Below are 22,143 nucleotides of genomic sequence, written 5' to 3'. Positions count from 1 at the left end.
TGAAAACAACACTAAAACCGTGAAAAAACCTACTGGATTTAACGTTATGGTAGGTAGATATTATATTCTTACTTATAACCACGTATTTATAAACAGTAGGTAATTATGCCAAATTATAAGCTCAATAAAAACAGATTTACACGTAAAGATTGCGTTCCCGGTAAATCGGCATCTTGTTATTCATACCCCGTTACGGTAATTAGCCGGGGTGCGTGTCGGAACTGATAATTGCATGCCCGATAACCCTTTGGCTTCTTTCGGGAACGTTCGGGAATATTTGGGGTGTTCACTTAAATATTACAAATAAGTGTTATTAAAAGCGATATTTTGGAAATTTTAATCCGAATTGTTTGGAATTATTTTAAGGTTCTGCTTATAAATATTACATGTGATTGGGAATTAATTCATGTTAGTAGTAGATATAATTTAATTTTATCAAATATGTACATAACATTTTAAAGTAAGATATGGTTTGATTATCATGTTACAAACCATAATGTCAAGTTATTCGTGTTGCAGCATTAAATTGTTCAAGATTCAATCATCAACAAGAATAGCTATAACATAAATGTACATTCTGTTATTGGTTATTATGTGTTTTGTGTGTATGTTGATTCATTTCTATGATTATAATTGTGATATAATATGGTATATTATTTATATAATATTATTTTCATTATTCACATAAACAATTTTGCTAAGTGTTATTTCCTCTATAAAAAGTAATCAATATTAATCGGGATATACGTAGTAAATAATATTTGAATGAAAATGAAATTTTACTATTCTATTACTAACGCCTTCAATAAAGTTGGAAGGTAATTAAGATTTAACCATTTTTAAATTACTTTTTGCTGTCAAATTACTGTGTAAAGCAAATTTTTAAATATTGCAAGCAATTTAATTTTTAACGCCTAACAAAGGACTCTTGGAAAGATCAAAGATAAAAGTGGAAGCTGAAAATTAAGTGTGCAAAACCGTTAAGTTTGAGAGCACTTCATTTTTTATAAACGTTGTTTGTGATCCCATACTTTGATATAGGCGCTATACGTATGAATACTAACTAAATTAATCGGTCTAAACTGAATAACGAAAACTCTGTTACATAGAAGGAGTGCTAAATAATTTATTATTGATGAAAAGTGTCGAAGTACTTGGAAGTACACTTGAAAAGTGTCGTACGAATGAAAAAAACCCACTCGAATGTTACGACGCTCGTGCACATAAAAATAGACCGATTTTACACATCGCAAGATCCTATACGGGATTTTTATATGAGGGCGTAAAGGAAAACCAATAAAATTTTAACGGCAGGCTACGAATCGCTGTGCCTCCCTAATACGGTGGTCTTAAGTGACCCTATTTTCGTTTTAAAATGTTGCTCGTGAGACGATTGAATTTTTTAATAAGTTGGCTTTTACTGCCTGACATTTAACTTGCTGAAGAATTTAATTTAATCCAGTTTTTTTGGTGTTAAAACTAATCACTCAATCGGCGTGTTTTTGTTAAATATAATTGAAATAAGTGTTTATGAAACACTTTATTGTTTTTATATGAAAAGCGCGCCCATTATGTACGAGTGCGCTCAATTCTGAGTCAAACAAAACCTCGTTTAATGAAATGGCACGAATAACATCAAAAACATTTACAACGCACAGAAGCTTCAACGCAAATGAATTGTAGAGCACTGCTTTATGCTTTGACTGAAAGCACTGAAGTAATAATAAAACATATTTCATATAAATATAAAGTTTATATCTGTATTAAATTAAACTGAGAGAGCAGCAAAAGAACCTTCATACATAATTACAAACGAAACTTTAGAAACATAGACTGTAATGATGTAACATATAAATTTTAAGCCGATCCGAAAAATAATGATTTTTTAAGCAAACATCATTTAGTTCTAGAAATACAATACTGAAAGACTATATTGCATATTTGTTCAAAAATTCATCATAAAAACTAATAAAGTATAACTAATAATTAGAACTAGATACTAATAATTTAAAATACTGTTTTATATGAACAAAATGTATCACCGTCACACAATGTACATATTTCCAATATACTGCCTGATAAAAATCATAGGTTCAGCCAAGTATACATCCCCTTATCTGAGTGCACCGACTTGGAAACCTTTACAAAAATATAACGTTTATAAATAATACGAATCTCATTTACCGTTATTCTTGTGGAAAGGAATTTATCGTTAATAACAACGTTGGTAACTATATTAACTCATTGTGCCGTATTGTATTCAGGGTACACGTTTCCTGTTAAAGGTTTCGTTTTCCTTGAGTATATTATTTATAGGAAACTAGCTTTCCACCCGCAGCTTCGCCCGCGTAGTCAAAGAAAAACCCGCATAGTTCCCGTTCCCGTGGGATTTCCGGGATAAAACCTATCCTATTTCCCGTGGTAAAAAGTAGCCTATGTCCTTTCTCGAGTATCAAAATATCTCTATACCAAATTTCATACAAATTGGTTCTGTAGTTAAGGCGTGATTTAGTAACAGACAGACAGACAGAGTTACTTTCGCATTTATAATATTAGTATGGATACATGAAAATAAATATATCAAAGAATTAAGTACCCAATCGTCATATCTAATACATTATACATTTCAATAATTATTAAATGCAGTCTAAAGAGGAATTCGGATCCCTCTTTGAACGTGCGGAACAAGAACTATCACTTTAACGTGATCCTCTGCACGTCTCAAATCGTGTCAGTAAATGCTTGACTTCCTTTGAATGCAACAGAAACATTAATACATTTCAAACAATCAATACACACACAGACATACCCGACTATTCCGAATATAAGCTTGAAAATCGCGAATTTCATTTGAAATAGTGACGACTCTTTTAGAAAAATATACACGGTTTTATCTCAAACCATTATGTTTGGTGAAATGAATTGAAATCCGGAAATTTTAAAAGTGAAATTCGAAGCCAACGGAAAAACCATTAGTTGATGAAAGAGTTTTCCCACTGACTTGCGGAATTTGGTTTTACGTCAATAATTCAGATGCATATCGAATTTTAACAATTTTCCCGTATGTGCAATTTTTTCATTGTAATGTGAGCTCTAGGTTATTACGTAATAGTTCTACATTTTGGGCGTTATGATTAATTTATTAGTTAAGTGTATTTTTAAAGTACAGTTAATTGTTAATAAGTATGTTATTATTTTAGTAAGCAGCCTTAATTTAGTATAATAATTTCAACAACAAAAATCAGCTATGTAGTTTTAAAATCTACTGTATAGCAGGCAAATTATAACACGATCTCACGTACAAGCTCGTTTTCTTTATTCTGAAATTTTTATCATCAAAATATATTTTTTAACAATTAAATGAACACACAATAGTCCTCCATATAATAAAGCACATATAAAAATAAAGTAAAAACAGCGTAATTACAATCCTTTTAATTGTTATCCGTCACAGATACACTCTCTTGAATTGTATTTTGTTACTGTAATTTTACACCGGGATTGAAAGTAGAAACAAGTAGACTATTGTGTTATCTAGCTCTTCACGCTACTTACACAAAATTTAACTCCCAGTAAGAGGTTTTAATCGTAACTTTGCTTTTGTAAAAGCTCGCGAAACGTTTGGAGTATAGTTAAGATAAACATAGTTTAGATAACACAATTTATGTGAATGTTCATGATATTTTTAATTGATTAGAATTCTATTAAAGTACTGATTAGAATGAACATTGATCATGTTTATAGCCTTCTCCATTAATTGGGCTTATCTGTATTATATTTACTCATTAGTTACCTATCTATATAACACAAACAATATGTTCTATTAAGGTTTTTATAACAAGTAGCGGCGAGTTATTGTTAGCAACAAGCTTTTAAGAAAACTTCTAGTTGGATAACGGTATACTTATCGAATTTCCGTGAAGAAAAACCGATATTTTCCCTCGATGAAATCTCAAGTTTCGAAAGATTCGTGACGATGTTTGTATCCTCGTGTTAAACTTTTTTTTATTCAGTGCAGTGCTTGCTGGAATTTTGTAATGTTGAAATAATATGATGATTCTCAATTCTTATGATACTGATAAAATTGGAAAAATAGTTATTAATAATTATAACGTAGGTGTGAATGTTGAAAAATTTAGAATGTCAGTTAAAATTGTAAAATGCCTAGTTAAATTGAATTGTAAAAAGTCGGATCATAAAGTTATGGGTGAGTATTCGTGATAGAGATTCTTTTTAATTATTAAAAAGAACTGTACCTTCCTAAATATACAAAATTGCAGGTATCAAAAACAAGTTCCAATTGTTATTAAAATCTATTCCCTCTGTGTATTATTTATTGCAATTAATTAATTTCCATACAAACAATAATCTCTACGATATACAAACAAAGGAAAACAGTTATGACGTTATGCCACTGTCATTTTTGATATGGGTTAACAAATGATTTCCTGATGCAAATATGAATTATAATAGAAATAGCGTATCAACAAACTCACAAATAGAATGGTATTAATACATTTTCTCGTGGAAAAACTGAAGTTGGATGAATCAATCGCGAATATTAAAACAATCTTGTTCAATGAGAACGTCGATTAGTCGGAATCTCTGTGCAATTAATGTTATTGCTTTTAAACAATGTAGTTTATGATGTTTAATATCTGTTTATTTCTATGTTTTCATGCTTATTGATACTGGGTCGTGTTTATTTAGATGTAGAAATGTTAAAGATTTATTCTTTAATTTTCATATTTGAAGTCTTAATTCTAATTATAATTGATTTTGGCTTTTTGCCAATTTTGAAGAATGAAGGAAAGGTGCGTAAAAATAAAAAGGAAATATGAATATCATCGTGAATAACAAATAGTCTTATAAAATAGAATTCAGCAAAGGCAATGTATCATTTTTCTCTGTAAGCTAATATCATTGATGGTCCGCAGACATGTAGGATACCTACAGTAAGGTCAGGTATCCAATGACCAGCCGAGATTTCATTGAGTTGTCCGCGTTTCATGTGACAAACCGCATTTCAATAAGTGTAAAGGATTTTTATGTATTATATTTTTATACTGTCATGTAAGTTTGTGATAAATTTTTATTTTTCGGCAACATTAAAATTTCAGCACATATTTTTTTTACTATACTAAATTGGTAGTTTTCCATACCTACATGTTGTGTACTCTAAATATCTTCCAGTCAGTTTCTCCCCCTTTCATTATGTTTTCACGGCCGTTTTATTTACAAGCAACATCATTTTCTTAGAATCGTTAATAGCAATCGCGTGCAATCGCTATAAAGATTCTTCACAAAACATAAAGAACAACCACGATTTCTTTCCTCAATATAAATACGCATTCAGCCTCAAGAAATGCTCTTTTTAATTACTCTTTGTAATAGATAGGCTAAAATAAAAACTCAGATCCCAATCATGGATCAGTTATTTATAATAAAAGGTCTTTATTTCAACAGAATCAATTTCAAAGACGGAGATATGTATCTAGCCTCGAGAACAATCTTTGATTACAAGCAAGTTATATATTCAAAGCACAGGTTTATCCGTTTAACCCATTGTTGTAGTTAATTGAAAACCGCACAATATCTGCAATACTGAAAGCCTATAGCCGTTGTTCACGTTAACTAGGGTCGCACGAAGGTCTATTTACTTCTAGTATACTAGATTTTAGCTTTACTTAGGCTATATGCAAATATTGCGAAAGTGTAAGCTGATTACAATACATCTCACTTGGTCTACCGAACTTTAGTTTAGTTCTAAATATTGTATAACCTAACTCCAGGGATAAGGAAAATTTACTCCTCGCGTTGGTTTGGTAAAGTTGAATAATTATTTGTATGAAACAATCCTTTGGCATTTTGCTGTGGTTAGAATACACTTTGATTACATAATAATAGTGTAGTATTTGAATCTCTTGGTTATATGTTCCCTCTATAGAGGGAACAGAAATAGCTTTACCCTTGTAATTGTTAGGTACATTTATATTCTAGTAGTTATATTTTTTGAGATAAATAGCGTTTACCACAAAGCATTTCAGCTCAGAAAATATTTTTTTAAATTATTTCTTAATTTATCTTATTAATAAATTTCCTACAAATAATTTTTACTGTTGACGGTCACGTAATAATAACTATGATCATCTGTTCGATTGTAACGCCAAAATTTCAATGATTAGCCCTTGTTCACATGGCACAAGCAGCTTAATAGTCTCAGTACTTTCCGAAGTTGCGTATCAAAATCCCGGGATTCGATTCAGAACCGGGACTCAAATCCCGGCAGGAATTGTACGATTCCAATCACGAAACCCGGATTGTTCGGCACGTGCTTTGTCTAGCTGCATCCCGGAGGACAATACTGTACGGTCACTTTCATTAGGCTACTTTGGCTACGAATCGTTAGTTAAGAGTTAGTTGGCTTTTCCAATGGGAGCGTCATTTCAATGTGTAACTCAATTTTGGGAATTGCGCAGCGTTTCAAAGTTGTGTTTGTTTTTCCTGCAACATCATTAGCGATTAGAGGAGATTAAAAGAGTTAAAGTAAAAGTTGTTTATATCCGTTGTTAAAATATCTAAATTTTATATAAATTGTGGTGTAAATAATAAATAAAATAAAACTAATAAATTTATTTTAATCATTTCAGGTATATGACACTCCAGAAAATACACGTCCGAAGAAATGGTCATCCAAGCTAAAACTAAATACATCAGGGAGCAGCAAATCATCAGAAAAGTCACCAGAAAGCCCACTGTTATATGGAACTCTAAATGGGCCGGGCGGATCAGCTTTATCTAAATCAATGAAATATGCAGAGACGTGGTTGTATGGGTCCGTAAGGACCCAAACACCACCTTTACGGCCAAGCGTTTTTACCTCATATCCCGAGGCGCCAGGCCCTGTCTTAATTAGTACTCCACAAAAACCAACTCCACATAATTATGCAGTTATACTATGTTCCTGTCCCGAATATCTTAACGGTACAAAGAAAACCAGCTCAACCAAAGTCAGTATATGTAAGAAATGCAAAGGATCTCGCTTGCCTTTAACTATAACTGACAGCCCGCGTTTACTTGTTGGTGGAACGGTCAGAGGTCCACAAGTAAGTCGTGATCCTGGATTATTGAGAGGTGGCACCGTTCGGGTACAGAGTACTAAATCGAGACCTAGCATACTAAAACCCAATGGAGAACCTGATCCATACGATCTTATGCGTCGGAGTCGGCTCGCACCACCACATGAAACTCGAATAGGCAGTCAATTTTCGACATCACGATCTCGGGCTAAAAGTATAAGTCCTTGTAGAGTGAAGAGCAAGAAACAAACTCCTGAAAGCCTCAATAAAAACAGAAGTAAGTCAGTAAGTCGCGTGAATGAATTGTGGATTGACGAAGAGGAAAATAATGTGGTGGATACAAAAAAGTCGATTCTTTCTTGCGATATTAACCCTTATGATTTAATGAAGTCTTCTGGATCGAAGTCAAATTTAGAGGTTGAATTCGACGACGATTTTAGTGAACCTTATCAAGATCATAAGAACAGTATTAATCGCCTCACTAAAGTTAAATTGGATTCAAATGTTAAAAATATAAGTGGACAAAGAATACGCGTATCAAATGAATCTAAAACAAATATAGTGGATGAATTAACTGTTTATGATCCTGTGAATTTTGATCTCAAAAACTATGATTTTAAATCGGCAGATATGGCTTCGGCATTATGTTTACCGAACATTAAAAACGAAAATAGTAAGTTAGGAACGTTAAGTAAATCTAGTAGTAAGAAAATATTAAACACCACCTCAAATCGTACAAAACAAAAGAGTGTTTCACCTAAACGTCCTCCCAGAAAACTCAGAAATACAAAAATTGATGAAGATAGTGAAAGTGATAACCAACGTATACCAGAGAGAACTTATAAAAAACCTTCATATGAAAATGCGCGTAATTCAAAAAACAAAAATCAAAAAACAGATGCCATAAAATCAATATTGAAAAAACCTAAGAATGATTCAAATGTTAAAACAGAGAAATCTGATGATTCATTTGAAAATAAAAATGTTAACCATTCCCAATTTTATCTTCCTAAACCAAAAGATAAAAGTACAGTTTCATCTCAAAATATTTTGCACAGAAAAAGGGTTCAATTTCTTGTCGAGAAAGAGGAAACCAAAGTTATATTTACTGCTGAATTAAATCTCCACGATAACATTACAAACGAGGAATCTGGTATACCCACAGTAGAAACAAAAGAAGAAGAAATTGCTGAAAATAATACGATAAACAATAGCTTGTTCGAAATTGTGTCAGAGACCTCTGATGAGATGAAAGAGTCTGAAAATCAAAATAAACAAGATATCATCCCTCAAGTGTCATATCAACTTCAATCTTGTGATGAAAATCCACCAACGATTCCTGAAAAAGAAGAAACTAAGCCAACTGAGCAAAATAAAGTCGAAGGTAATATACTTAATATTATATTTTTCACATTCAATATTTTTTTAATTTATTATGATAAAATATGTTCATTAATGGTTTTTTATGAATATTAAACAATAATTTAATGCATTAAGTATAATCTTTAAATTGCTTTAATAATATTTAAATAAAATCTATCTACTCGTATCTATAATATTTACATTTGGAATGTTTCTTTACAGATAACAATGTACCGCAACCAAGAATACCATCACTACGACGTTCAGAATCAGAAAGACTGACATCAACAATAACCATTACACCACCGAAGTTTTTAGATACTATGGCATTGAGATCAAAGCCTAAGCATGGTCACACAAGCCAAGTATTTTTAGAATCTTTAACTGAAAATGAAAACGAACATCAAAAACCAACAAATAATGCAAAAATAGTATCTTCTGGCAATGACACGCAATATGCTATAAGACTCCAAAATGAAACTGATATGGGTAACCTCAGTGACAGCAGTGAAATTACTAGTAATGTATTGAAAAATTTACGAAATGGCATATCTGAGCTACCGGAACCACCGCCAAGATTAAAATCAAGGTCAAAAAGACAAAATTACGTAAAAACTCGTTTTGTTCGGAACAATTCATCAAGCTCTACAAGTGACGAATGGTCAGATACGAATGAAAATGAACAGCGTACAATATTAAGAGTAAAACAATATGACAATGATGACACTAAGGAATTATTAAAAGAATCAACTAAAGTTCTCAAACTTATCGAAAACGAGCCAAGAAAAACATCAATACAAATAAATGGTGATGAATGTTATTCTACCATGAATGTTAGTAATAATACACCAATTTATTTGTCTTCAGTTGTAGTGAATGATGACTATAACAACTCTTGTAATTCATATCAAACTGGTACTACTGTCACTATAAGTGTGGGTTCGTCGGATAAAAAAGTAAAAAAATCGAAAAGCCAAGTTTATATTGGGGCCATGTTCCCTGGGGATCATAATAAAAACGAAGAAGTCAATACGTACGAAGATTACTTTAATAATAGTAGTGCGTCAAACCTGTCTAATGCTAGCATATCATCTATTTTAAATGATCCAGTGGAAGCTGTAAAACGCAATTTAATTCCACACGTTTGTGGCAAAAAAGATGAAGGTGCTCAATGCTTGCCTACAGATAATCAAGATAATAATGAGAGCATTCAGAAGAAGAGTTCAGATGGTGGAAATTTGGTTGCAAAACTTTTTGATGATCCCTTCTTTGCTCATTTAGCAGATGGCCTGGACTCAGATTTAGTAAAAAAATTGATTGAAAATTCTTTGATAAAATTGCAAGAAACAAAAAATCAGGAAGGTACCGATAGTAGTAAGGTAACTATTGAGAAACTTATAGAAAGTTCACTTATAACTATGAAAGAAGAAATAAATAAAAACGGAAGTAAAAGTTGCCAAGGTCCCGAAAAGAAAAACGATGACGTTGTTAATCTTAGTGACGTTACTACGCCTGCTTACACACAGAACGATCATAATATCTGCTCTGCTCCCTATGAAAGTATGGAGTATGAAAGCGGTGTAGCTGGAGTTTTCTCAGACTTGGAACCGATGTCCGATTGTTATAATGCGTCTGCGAGTGAACTATCAACAGAAGACGATACAAATTCGACTAGATCGAAATTTTATCAAATGTTGGTAGACGCTGCGATTTGTGATATTGAAACTGCAAATAACACTGATGATGACCATCATTATGAGTCTATACGCTTAAATAGCGACCCAATTTATGAAGAAATCGGCGATATGCCACCACCTCTGCCAGTCAATCCTCCGCCTAATTCACTTATGATTTTAGATGATGAAAAACGTAGTGGTTCGCGCTCTATATTTGAAGGTGCATCTAAATATGATATTTTATCGTATTTAGTAGATGCTAAAGAAAGAGGTATCGATGATGAAGAAACCTATATAACAAATTATGACAATACGCCAGAATCACTACCGATATCGCAAAAGGATAAAGAAAATGGGTCAAATGAAATTAAATCATTGAAAGGAGTTGAAAGAAATACAAGTCAAATATCAAATGCGTCGGATTCAAGTGAAGATAATTCACTAATTATACATAATGAAATTGTAGAAAAAACATTGGTATGCAAGAAACCGTCGGCTGAAATAGAAAGGAATGATTCAGGCGTAGGCTCAGAGACCAGTAAGTCTTCAAGAAGTAGACTCCAGGGAAAAACATCGCCACGAAATTCTGTAAGCGATAAAGACACGCCAATACACTTATGTGAAGATTGTGATACTGCAGTTGAAACTCAAATTACAGAGCAAGGTAATATCATTCAAATTTCGTTGAATTAATAGACTACATAACATAAATTATACATTTGAATGAAATATTTTGTTACAGGTTCTATATACGCTCCATTGGTGTGCAGAAAATGTGCTAAGAAAAGGGCCGAGAGGAAAGAAATAATAACGGAAATTGTCGAAACCGAGGAAAAATATGGCCGTGATCTTCAAATTATCTTAGAAGAATTTTACAAGCCTATGCTCGTAGCTGGTCTACTTACTCAAGAACAATTGAGCGCTATATTCCTAAACGTGGAAGAACTCATAGATAACAATCAAGTTTTGTCTGAGAAATTAAGAGATGCCCTTGAAATAGCAGTGGAACAAGGGGATGAGGTAAAATATTTTAATTTCAAACTTTAATTAAGTGATGTAACTTGTGTTTTTAATGTGTTCGTATTGTTTACAGGATCTATTGACGGTGAATGTTGGTAAGATCCTTCTAGAATGTTCGGGAATGCTGACGGCGTTCCAATCGTATTGTGTGAAGCAAGCCGGCGCCGCGCTGCTGCTGGCCGGCCTCGAGAAGGAGAAGGAACTCCTGAGGATATTCTTGCGCGTCTCGCAAATGGAAAACGCGGTGTTGAGGAGGATGAATCTCAATTCTTTCCTCATGGTGAGTTTATATATTCTTTTATTATTTAGTATATAATAGACAATCTTTCTAATGTTCCATTTTTTATTTTGCCATTACCGTTTAATTTTATGAATGTGATTGTGAATTGTTGTTGGTTGTAATAGTTTTTTATTGTAAGCCAATGGTCATTCATTACATCCATTGTTATTAATGTAATTGCAAATTCTACATCGCCATATTAATGTAATACGTCAACGGAATCTCTTTGTATAAAGTATTTTTGTATTCATAATAATATGTACTTCTTTGTGTGCGCTTGTTATTTAAAATTTCGTCCACCAGGTACCGGTTCAACGCGTGACAAAATATCCGCTCCTTCTCTCGCGCCTATACCGTGCGACCGCGTCTTGCGCTAGCGAACGCGAAGATGTAAAAAGCGCTCAGCGCTGCGTGGAGTCTAGACTAGAGGAGATTAATGCAGCGGCCGCAGCGGCTGCAGCGGCTGCGCGGGACGTGCCGCTGTGGCGACGACTAGCAGCTGCAAGACGTACTGCACATGATTTACATGTAGCTGATATACGGCTCAGGAAAATGGCCGTGGATGTGCTGGACTGGAATCACGATGATGCCAGGTAAGGTTTAGTGGAGATGTAAGTTTGATGGACTGGAGTTATGATGATGCCATGTGGTGGACGTTCCATATGTACCCGGACTAAGCGGTTCGATTCCACGTTTTTTATCCGAACCGCGAGGGACTGGAACATGCTTCCTGAGTCTGTGTTCCCCGACGAGTATAATATGAGGGTCTTCAAGCGTAGAGTGAACAGGTACCTTCTAGGGAAGCGCGTTCCATCTTAGACCACATCTCAGCTTAACATCAGGCGAGATTGTGGTCAAGCGCTTCCCTATCGACAATAAAAAAAAATGCTAGGTGAGGTTTATTGAAATGCTGGATGGTGATTGTTCTCTACTGAAAATATATTTGTTAGAAGAGATGTAGGTAACGGTAAGAATAGGTGTGTACTGTAGAATTTTATACAAGTAAGCAGAAACTCTTTATGCTATTCTGCCTCATTTGTATTAAAATCATTAAAAAATAACATATGACCCTAAATTTAATATTATCAAATATCCCCTTACCGAATAATTAAAAAAATATTCCTTGAAAACCTCAATATTTTCGGCATGATTTCATTTAAGAGCTAATTTCGATCGTAAAGAGGAAGGTTAATGGATTTCTAAGGAAATACTTAACATCTTATGAATTCGTATAAGGTAAGAGGACAAAATGAATCTGTTTGAGGTAATTGATATTTTTAGGAAGCCTTATAAATATATTTTATTGAACTGAAAAAATAAATATTGTATGTTAAATTAATGAGTATACATTTTTAGAGTGTTTACAAGATACGTGATATAAATGTTCTATTATTACATTACATCGAAAGACGAAAACATATTATTCTTGTTATTTTGCGAATTATTCAACGTTCCAATACAATAACAACTTAACGGTTAATTATCTACAATAAATTTATGTCTAGACTCTTAATTACTTCGTATTTGTTTGAACAATTTTATCGTGTAATTATATAATTCTATCGTTTGATTTAATGTTTCTGTGAACGCAAATAATATGAAATGGTTGGTCACATTTGCCAAATTGTAGGCCACTATATTACCTATTGGAAGATGGGACAAATTGCTCCATTACAGCGATCATTGCTGGAGACAGGCCTTCAAGGTATAAGCGATGATATAATCGCAAAAGATTAAGCCATGCTATTCCATTTGTATTCACAAGCCTCTCTTAGACTTAACTAAAAGTCTTTTCAAAGTGTCGCGACCTTCTAAAATTTACAACAACTTTAAAACTAACATTAAAAGATAATGGGCTGGGTTAATAAGTTCTTATATAAAATCAAGGCGAACAGAAGATAATATCAAGCAAAAACTTCAAGGAATGAAAATGTACATTTACGCAGAATTTGATATGATACAATGTAACAGATCATAATAAGAGAATCACTAATGATGTTCGTCCGTCACTTATCCCATACATCTGTTAATCGGTGCTTTACTGGCTCTAACAACGGAGAATGCAATTCTCGGGGACTCTTTATTGCTTTAAAGCTACACAAATAAAGCAATTACACCTGTAATGAGGAAATAATTTTGACTCACGAATTCCGGGAACGGCTTTTTACTTGAACGTTCTTTGAAACGTTTTTGGTAACATTGATACTCTTTTATTCGAGTTGTAATATTTTAAATGGGACTTTGTGAATATGGTTTTTCTCTGATATGAGAATCACTGGATCGACATTTTTGAAATGTTCGTTGTTTTTGAGATCGATTTAGCGTGTTTAATATTTGTGTCATTAGAATAATCAGCGATCAATTTCAATATTGTTTCATACACACCATGGTTATAATATATCCCACTTAAAGTACACATAAACCAAAGTGTCCCAAAACAAATTGGAAAAATTAAGATACTTTATTAAGTCATAATATAAATAAAAGAATTCCCACCAAATCAATGTTTAACAAGAGCCAAATAAATACTCAAGATATACTATCCGAAAAATCCAATTATATTTTAGTACATAGTAATAATAATAATTTAATAATTGAAAGGTTCGCCATGGAAGGCAAGCTGCTGTTCACACAACCGAACGACAACAACTGGCGTAAGGGCCGAACCATCAAGCTGATGCCGATTAATGCTCTTTTGGTAACTAATGGAAAGGTAAGGATTTTTTTTTCAACTATTTCTCATTTCAATGCATATTTTGTTAATAATTTCCACTCTTAATGTACTTACTTCGATAAAAACTTTGTAATAAAAGCAGCTTGAATTGTAGAAAAAGTAGAAGTACGAAAAGTATTAAATTATATTACACAAAGTTGGTAAAGAATACATTTAAAATCGAGAGTAGCAATTGAGCTTTGTCCGTATATAATGTTACAAGTTCTAGTATGATCTTTCATTAAACCCCTCATATCATTAAAGCTTACCTTGCTAATGAAATCAGTTCCTTCTTAGTTTTAGTAACAGGTTTGACCAGCATAGGCCTAACCATAGAAATCTAAATAACAAGACACTAGAAGTCGTAAGCGTGCGTGACCTTGTCGCCACTCAGGTGATTTTCACATCACCAGTGCATTCGTCACTGTTCAGTTGCTCTGGAGACGTATGAGTGTATACATGGTGTGTTTCAGCAATTCCCATTGCGGAAATTCTTCCACAAGTTGTAATTATACTTATAAAGGAATAATATTTCATCGGAAAATATTTTATTTTAGAAATAATACCGTTTTTCCTTAAAATTATAGAATATTTACAAGTATTACGAGTGTCACCATAGTAATCGAAATAACAATGAATGACACAGTCGACCATTCTTATTATCACGTTTGTTCGTATTGGAGCAAAAAGTCTCATATACTTAGGGATGTTATTCTAAAATAAACCGTAAATTCGTGCGTTAGGATACATATTCAAAAGCTTAATTTAATAGTTAAGTTAGTTTTCACTAAAATCAAGCTGTCCAATAAAAGGCATAGTTTGAATGTGTTGATTTTGGCGACAGCGGTTTTCATACGAATTATGACATTATAGCACTTCTATGTGTCTTGTTATTTAGATTTCTATGGGCCTAACCTTAGATTTAGATCGATTATTACAATTTTTTCAATGCATGCCTTAGAATAAATTTTACCACTAACTTGAACATTGAACATACTTTAAACATTAAAAAAAAATTATCAATTGATTTAAAGTAGTAAAATTTAAAAGTTTAAAAAAACCTTTATGGTCAATTCCTGTCTATCTTATCTGTAATTAAATTATAATTTCCCCCACATTTACGCCACAATCCACACATTACAGCCAACGAACACACACAAAACGAACGAAATACGCGAAACTCGGGAAGCCCGCGACCGCGAAGCGCGCGAACGCGAAGGCGAAGCGTTATTCGCTCGCAGCGGCGTGCGGGAAGCCGCGCTGCTATTGGTCCGCGAGAAGGCGGGAAGGTACACGCTGCAACGGGAGCCATTGTTCTTGGATAGATGTGTGGTCGCCGCGGACCATGAACCGGAACACTTCTTTGAAGTGCACGAGATTACTACCAAGGATTCTTATATATTTAAGGTATGTGGTAATGTGGAATTAGTGTATTAGGGTATTTATTTAAGGTATCAGTAGAATTCGATTTTTTGTGTGTATGAGTGAATGTTGAATTTGTTATATTTGGTTTTATGGCATTCAAATGCTAGCTTCCGCCCGCGACTCCGTCCGCGCGGAAAAATTAAGATTTATTTTTTCTCTACGTATTTTTCCGGGAAAAAAAGTATCCTATTTTATGCCCAGGATAATAAGGTATAATTATACCAAGTTTCATCGAAATCGAACCGTTAGTTTTCACGTGATGCCTTCATATACAGACAGACAGACAAAAATTTTTTTATCACATATTTGGGTTCGGTATCGATCCAGTAACACCCCCTATCTACTATTTATTTTTTCAATATTTTCAATGTACAAAATTGACCCTTCTACAGATTTATTATATGTATAGATAAATTTATAAAGAATAGAAAAAAAAGTGAATGTTGTTGAGTGAATGTTTGTTAGGAATCTTAAACATTATACTTTTGATACTACGTGTCTTTTAGTATTTATAGCCGGTGGTGGACAATTAAAAAAAATCCTGATATAATCCAATTTAACAAAATCTCACACGATATACACTTTTCTTCTTGATTGTTCATTGCGACTGATTTTTTTAAATTTTTTATGAAGCTTTGTTGTTGCAAGTACCTATGTGGAATAAAATCGATAGAAACAATAATTGGTCCACGCGTGGGTTGTGTTTCACAGTAAACGTTAACGATATTTCTCGATATTTATTGGTAACGAAAAGACTAGGTGTGTATAATTAGATACCTACGTTATAACGCCTCTGTATTTACAGGGCTTGTATAACATGCTACAATGGATAAATGGGTTTTCTTTATTTCGGATATAATATAGACGCATTGCTGAAAGTTACATTAACTATTAAATAATTAAATAGGCTTTGCCTCCAACTTCGAATGAGGAGTATAATAATCAAACAATTTATGACGTTTTCAATGTTCATAAAATCAAGAATTTCACAAAAGTCATGTTTTTCTGTTAAATTCTATACTCCCTTCATTTTTTGTAACTAGTATGCCATTCACTCTAAACTATCCATATTTATTCTGGGTTCAAAAAGAAGTAGCCTTTGCTTTCTGAATGAATTTTCAAATAAGTATTTCCCAAAAAAATATTTAAAAAATCGTTTCAACGGTACACAATACCGAACAGGAAAAATTACAAATAAAGTATCCCTTCTATCAGTATAGTTTTCGCATTATTCCATTAACCCATTGAGCCCCGAACGGCCCGATCGGTCCACGACACAATAGATTTTCTATTGTGTCTGTGGTTCCGGGGCCTGAGTTATTAATATTATTAAACCCACCGTTGACAAAGTGAACAGAGCCCATACGTCAATCTCAAAAGCTCCAATATCCAGTGTAAATTGGAGCTCAAAACCCATAAGTCGGTTCCAACGCTGCCTCAGCGAAAGCAAACGCCATACATTTAGCACGAGCCATTGCGCTCTGTACGGAGGAATGCATTTGTTTTGCGTTCGTATTTTTGTTATCGCCCTGCGTTGCATTTACCCTGTTTCATACTCTATAGTCTCTACCTACGTATACCTTCCAAATATTATGTGCTATATTATGTACATTGATTTTTTATGCCAGAGTGAGCAAAGGGGCCACCTGATGGGCAGTGGTCACCACCGCCCATAAACACTAGTAACAATGAAATCTGATTGATATAGAGTGTATTTAAATTGGATTTTGGTTGGATTTACGTAATGTTTTAAAATTTTGATGATTCTTTTTATTATTTGAAAGCTTGTGCTTTCCTGTTGGTCCACTTAAATTTAGACTTCAGGCAATTTAAAGGCGGTTAGTTTTGCTAAAAATAATAACTTACTCTATAGTATATACGTACCCAGATTTTCCTAACATTTTGTGGTATATTATGTACTTTGCTTGATATACAGGGCATTGAAATAGCGCTTCATTTTGCTAATGGGTTGTGATTTTGCTGGTTTTAACTAAAACGACTAGTTTTAGTATATTGAAATATATGAGAACGATTTGTTACTTAATGTTTATTGAGAATCAAAAACTACCGAACATGGCTATATTATTCCTACTACTACTAAAATGTGTTACTAATTTTATTTTTGTTTACATCCTCATAGGTTGATTGAAATTAAATTTTTTGTGTCAATTCTATTTAGCATCAATCATCTAGTTTCATATCTATGATCTTAGATTTTTTTTTCAAACACAATATCACTTGGATTTATGAAATTTTATTATTATTCGGTGAGCTCCGGCTTAAAGCCTCGGGCATGTAATTTAAGTTTTCTCTCAGAGTAATGTTTTTTAATGTATTTTTTGATAAAAAAATAAATATTTCCTCAAATAGTATTACTCTGTGATGTATAATAATATTACATTATCGTGAAATTGAGAAAAGTTTTGGGCGGGAATTAAGCTTTTATCCTTTAATTATTATCGGATTATCTAAATGTAGGAGATTTTTTTTTATTTCTAATGTAAATTCTGGTCATTTTTGTGCTTGTGTGTTTGTATGTTTGTTCAATTAATGAATAAATAAACCTTTAATTGCGAGATTGTGTGTCTGAAAATGATATTTAAAGTCATAACGGTCACATAATAGACTAGAGTAGATAATTTTTGAAACAAAAAAAAATCGCAGTCGGATGAAACCCATTAGAAAAGGAGGGGAATATGATAAAAATGTAAGGAAAAATAAATTACGGTCAATCCGAGTTCGGGAAGCGGGAGGGGGGAGCTTTTAAGAGAAAAAAATGGTTTCTCTCGATTTCCGACAAAACTACAAGTCCTATAGAAAAAAGTTCAATGGCAAAGTTGTAGGTAATTAAAAGTTCTACAACTTTTGTATTCACAATTTTTTCACATAACCTAAAAATTTAGGTGAAAAATTCAAAAACCAAGTTTTTGGTCTTTTATTTCTATCTACTTCAAAATTTATTTTTTTTCTACGAAATTTGGTGGAAACTTACTTTATTATGTCCCAAATACACTGTAATTTATTTGATTGAAAATATTTATTTTTTCGCCTTATTTTGAATGAATACCAAAAAAACAACCTAATTTTCAATCGAAAAGTCACCCGTCAAAATATCAGCTTTTTTCAAAATCTTGGGGTGCCTTTTATTCATTGAAATCCCTACTTTCATATGGTGTAAAAAAAATAAACACCACCATAGTAAATGTTCTCAGGAAATGCATACAAACAGTCTGAAAATTAGCTTTTACTAAATCAGGCACACTTCTCGAACTACCTGAAATGTTTTTATCGACATCATTTTGCTTTTGAATATGCTGTAAAATATTAAACTTAGAACAGATAATTATTTTTCTTTTGAAATATTACCGAAAAGCCGATACAAGAGAAGATATAGAGTTCAAGAAGTGTGCCTGATTTAGTAAAAGCTCATTATCACACTGTTTGTATGCATTTCCTGAGAACATTTACTATGGTGGTGTTTATTTTTTTTTACACCATATGAAAGTAGAGATTTCAATGAATAAAAGGCACCCCAAGTTTTTGAAAAAAGCTGATATTTTGACGGGTGACTTTTCGATTGAAAATTAGGTTGTTTTTTTGGTATTAATTCAAAATAAGGCGAAAAAATAAATATTTTCAATCAAATAAATTACAGTGTATTTGGGACATAATAAAGTAAGTTTCCACCAAATTTCGTAGAAAAAAAATAAATTTTGAAGTAGATAGAAATAAAAGACCAAAAACTTGGTTTTTTTAATTTTTCACCTAAATTTTTAGGTTATGTGAAAAAATTGTGAATACAAAAGTTGTAGAACTTTTAATTACCTACAACTTTGCCATTGAACTTTTTTCTATAGGACTTGTAGTTTTGTCGGAAATCGAGAGAAACCATTTTTTTCTCTTAAAAGCTCCCCCCTCCCGCTTCCCGAACTCGGATTGACCGTAATTTATTTTTCCTTACATTTTTATCATATTCCCCTGGTTTCATCCGACTGCGATTTTTTTTATCTTTTCATTATTTTCAAAGGCTTCTACCCCAGTCTATAAGCTAAGCATGTGTTTAAGAATGTCCATGTTGAGAAATCTGCCATTTACGTCAATAAGAGATTCATTGTCGTTCTTAGTTATAAGTATTTCTAACATTCATTACATTGTTTAATCGTTCCTCACCATATACTTCATATCTATATACATACATAAACCTTCTGCCCTGGTTGCCTGGAAGAGGTCACTACTTTAGTGATAAGGCCACCAAATACACTCAATTGCTTCTTGCTTTTATTTTTGTATATTTTAGTATCTAAAACTGTTTAGTTGTATTAAAGAGTTAAATAAGATACTTAATTACACATTACACACAAAAGTATAATACTAACTACTACTATTTAAATAACATACTTAAGAATAAAGCGCGTCACACACGGTGAAGATACTATAATATTTTATGTTAAGATTCTCTAATATAAAATATTACAGTATCTTAAGATATCCGGTATCAGCATTCTGACCATTATTTTTTCTTTTTGTCATTGCGTACTAAGACCCCTGTAGAACCGCCATCCTGTTACAAATGACCCGAAACACTGACACAAAATTTCGTGGACATAGATATAAAACATAAAATATTATAGTATCTTCACCGTGTGTGACGCGCTTAATACTAACTACTACTACTTAAATAACACACATAAGTATAACTAAACACACGTTTCCAGGCGGACGAAAGCACACGCACACGCACGTGGTACCGCCAGCTGCAGTACCACGCGCAAGGCGCGGGCGCGTGGCGCAAGCGACGGAACGCGCTAGCGAATATTATGATCAACCCGATGTTAACGAGAAATTAAATAAATATATGAATTGATGCGTTGTTTTATTGGATTGGTTGAATAAATGTACGAAATGATGCGTTGTTTTCTTTGGGGTATGAAATTGATGCTATGTGAACTTTTGGCGAATAGGGGTTCGTATAGACCGAGCTGCTTCGCGCAGCAATTGTTTCGCAAGGCTTGCTCTGTGTGAATTCACTTAATTAATTGATACAATAGTGACTTTGGATTTTTAGTTTCGAAATAAATATTGTTTAAATTGACTAATATCTTATTATTTTGTATACGGATGAACATTAAAGAAAAAATCAATTGTGACCTGCATTTATGTGAATAATTTTTATAAAAGAATATTTAATAAAAGAATAGAAAAGAAAGGAGACCATAACAGGATTAAAACCGCCTGGTTTGATTTACGGTACTGCCGTCTTAGCGAACTAGGCTAGATTGAATTCGTTCTTACATTTCTTTATGCTTGCTGCGTGAGACATTCTTACGATTTTCTCCGTTTCAATATATTTTTTTATTCTTTTGTTGTTTTTAAAATTAGTAGATGGGCTAAAATTATTGAAATTGTAAGTGTAACTTTGATATACTGGTTATTATAGACAAAACACTAGGAGACAAAGTGATACTAATTTTTACTCTAAATTCTTAAACTTCTAGCAGCTAAATATTTGTAAAACTCATTTTGTTCGTTGATAATTATTTTAAATTTTATTTCTGACTTCACTAAAATTAAATAAAACAACACGAAACTTCAAACTGTTTAGTTCAAAGAGAACCTAGGTTTGTTATTCAATACTTTTGAAAATAGTGTTTTGTCTAACAATACCACGGATATGCGAAATAAGAATGAACTATGAAACCAGAAATACTTGACATTATAAATAATATTATATAAAGAAAGGAAAAACTCTTATCTATTTACATTCTTAATGTAAGTGATGTTAAGTTTTTGAGTGTCTTTTAAGCTAATAAAGCCTTAGTTCTAAATGCTATTTTTGTTTCCAAGAATAACATTATTGCATTTGAACCCCACCTGAATTTGAAACAACGTATTTCCAATTCAAATGCATTTATAATTAAGTGCAAATTTGCGTAGTTGCCTTTACATTCCCTTACCAATAGTGATTGCATTCACTGTAATAATAACCTATTATTTTCATTGTACTTTTAACTGTTTATTGCTTTTTAAATCATTCCTTTGTATTTGTATATTTATGTAGGTATTTATAGACATTTTAGCTACTTGAAAATAAAACGTAAGTGAAATTTTGACTTTAGTCTGATGGTTTGTGTTCTAAATAATGTTTAAATGTATCATAATTTTCCTATATTACTGTATGACTTAATTATTTGCCACTAGTTAAGATTTAGCGTATACCAAAATTTAGTATTCATTAATTTTGTGCCCTAATATTTTAAACGATATCTAAATGAATGTAAATAATTAAAATAGCTGTGATATCCTGAAGTAAATGAAAAAAAGCTTATTGTTACATCTATAACACTGTTATTTTAACTGTTAAATAACTATAACTGAATAACGTGTAACGGTATCGAAAATAGCTTCCTGACTAGTCTTAAGGTGTTTAATATTTAAAAGAAAATAAAAATATTATAATTCGATTGTATTTATTGTATGTATTTTATGTAATTAGAAGCAGTTAATGTAGAGATCAGTTTTCGCCTTTAATGTTATTTTTGTTAATTATTAGTTGAGGAGAAATGGAAATAAATAAATTTATTAAAAATA

At 32.5% G+C, this 22,143-nt stretch overlaps 1 protein-coding gene across 2 annotated transcripts in view; it reads left to right on the top strand.

The window, feature by feature from the left end:
• Positions 1 to 22,143, top strand: part of RhoGEF64C (Rho guanine nucleotide exchange factor at 64C) — a 117,889-nt gene extending 95,746 nt beyond the window's left edge. For both annotated transcript variants that reach the window (XM_089701768.1, XM_089701769.1), the window contains 8 exons: positions 6,651 to 8,463; positions 8,664 to 10,781; positions 10,860 to 11,137; positions 11,211 to 11,417; positions 11,721 to 12,010; positions 14,019 to 14,130; positions 15,274 to 15,537; positions 20,271 to 22,143. In XM_089701768.1, the coding sequence (XP_089557894.1) occupies positions 6,651 to 8,463; positions 8,664 to 10,781; positions 10,860 to 11,137; positions 11,211 to 11,417; positions 11,721 to 12,010; positions 14,019 to 14,130; positions 15,274 to 15,537; positions 20,271 to 20,402 (5,214 nt within the window). In that variant the 3' untranslated portion in view covers positions 20,403 to 22,143. The remainder of the gene's footprint in view (positions 1 to 6,650; positions 8,464 to 8,663; positions 10,782 to 10,859; positions 11,138 to 11,210; positions 11,418 to 11,720; positions 12,011 to 14,018; positions 14,131 to 15,273; positions 15,538 to 20,270) is intronic.

Source organism: Colias philodice, chromosome 12 (assembly GCF_061535455.1).
Source record: "Colias philodice isolate Cphi_HAF_F1 chromosome 12, ilColPhil1 Martin Lab GWU primary, whole genome shotgun sequence".
NCBI lineage: Eukaryota > Metazoa > Arthropoda > Insecta > Lepidoptera > Pieridae > Colias > Colias philodice.
The sequence above is the reverse complement of the archived record's forward strand: the minus strand, read 5'-3'. Positions and strand labels throughout refer to the sequence as shown.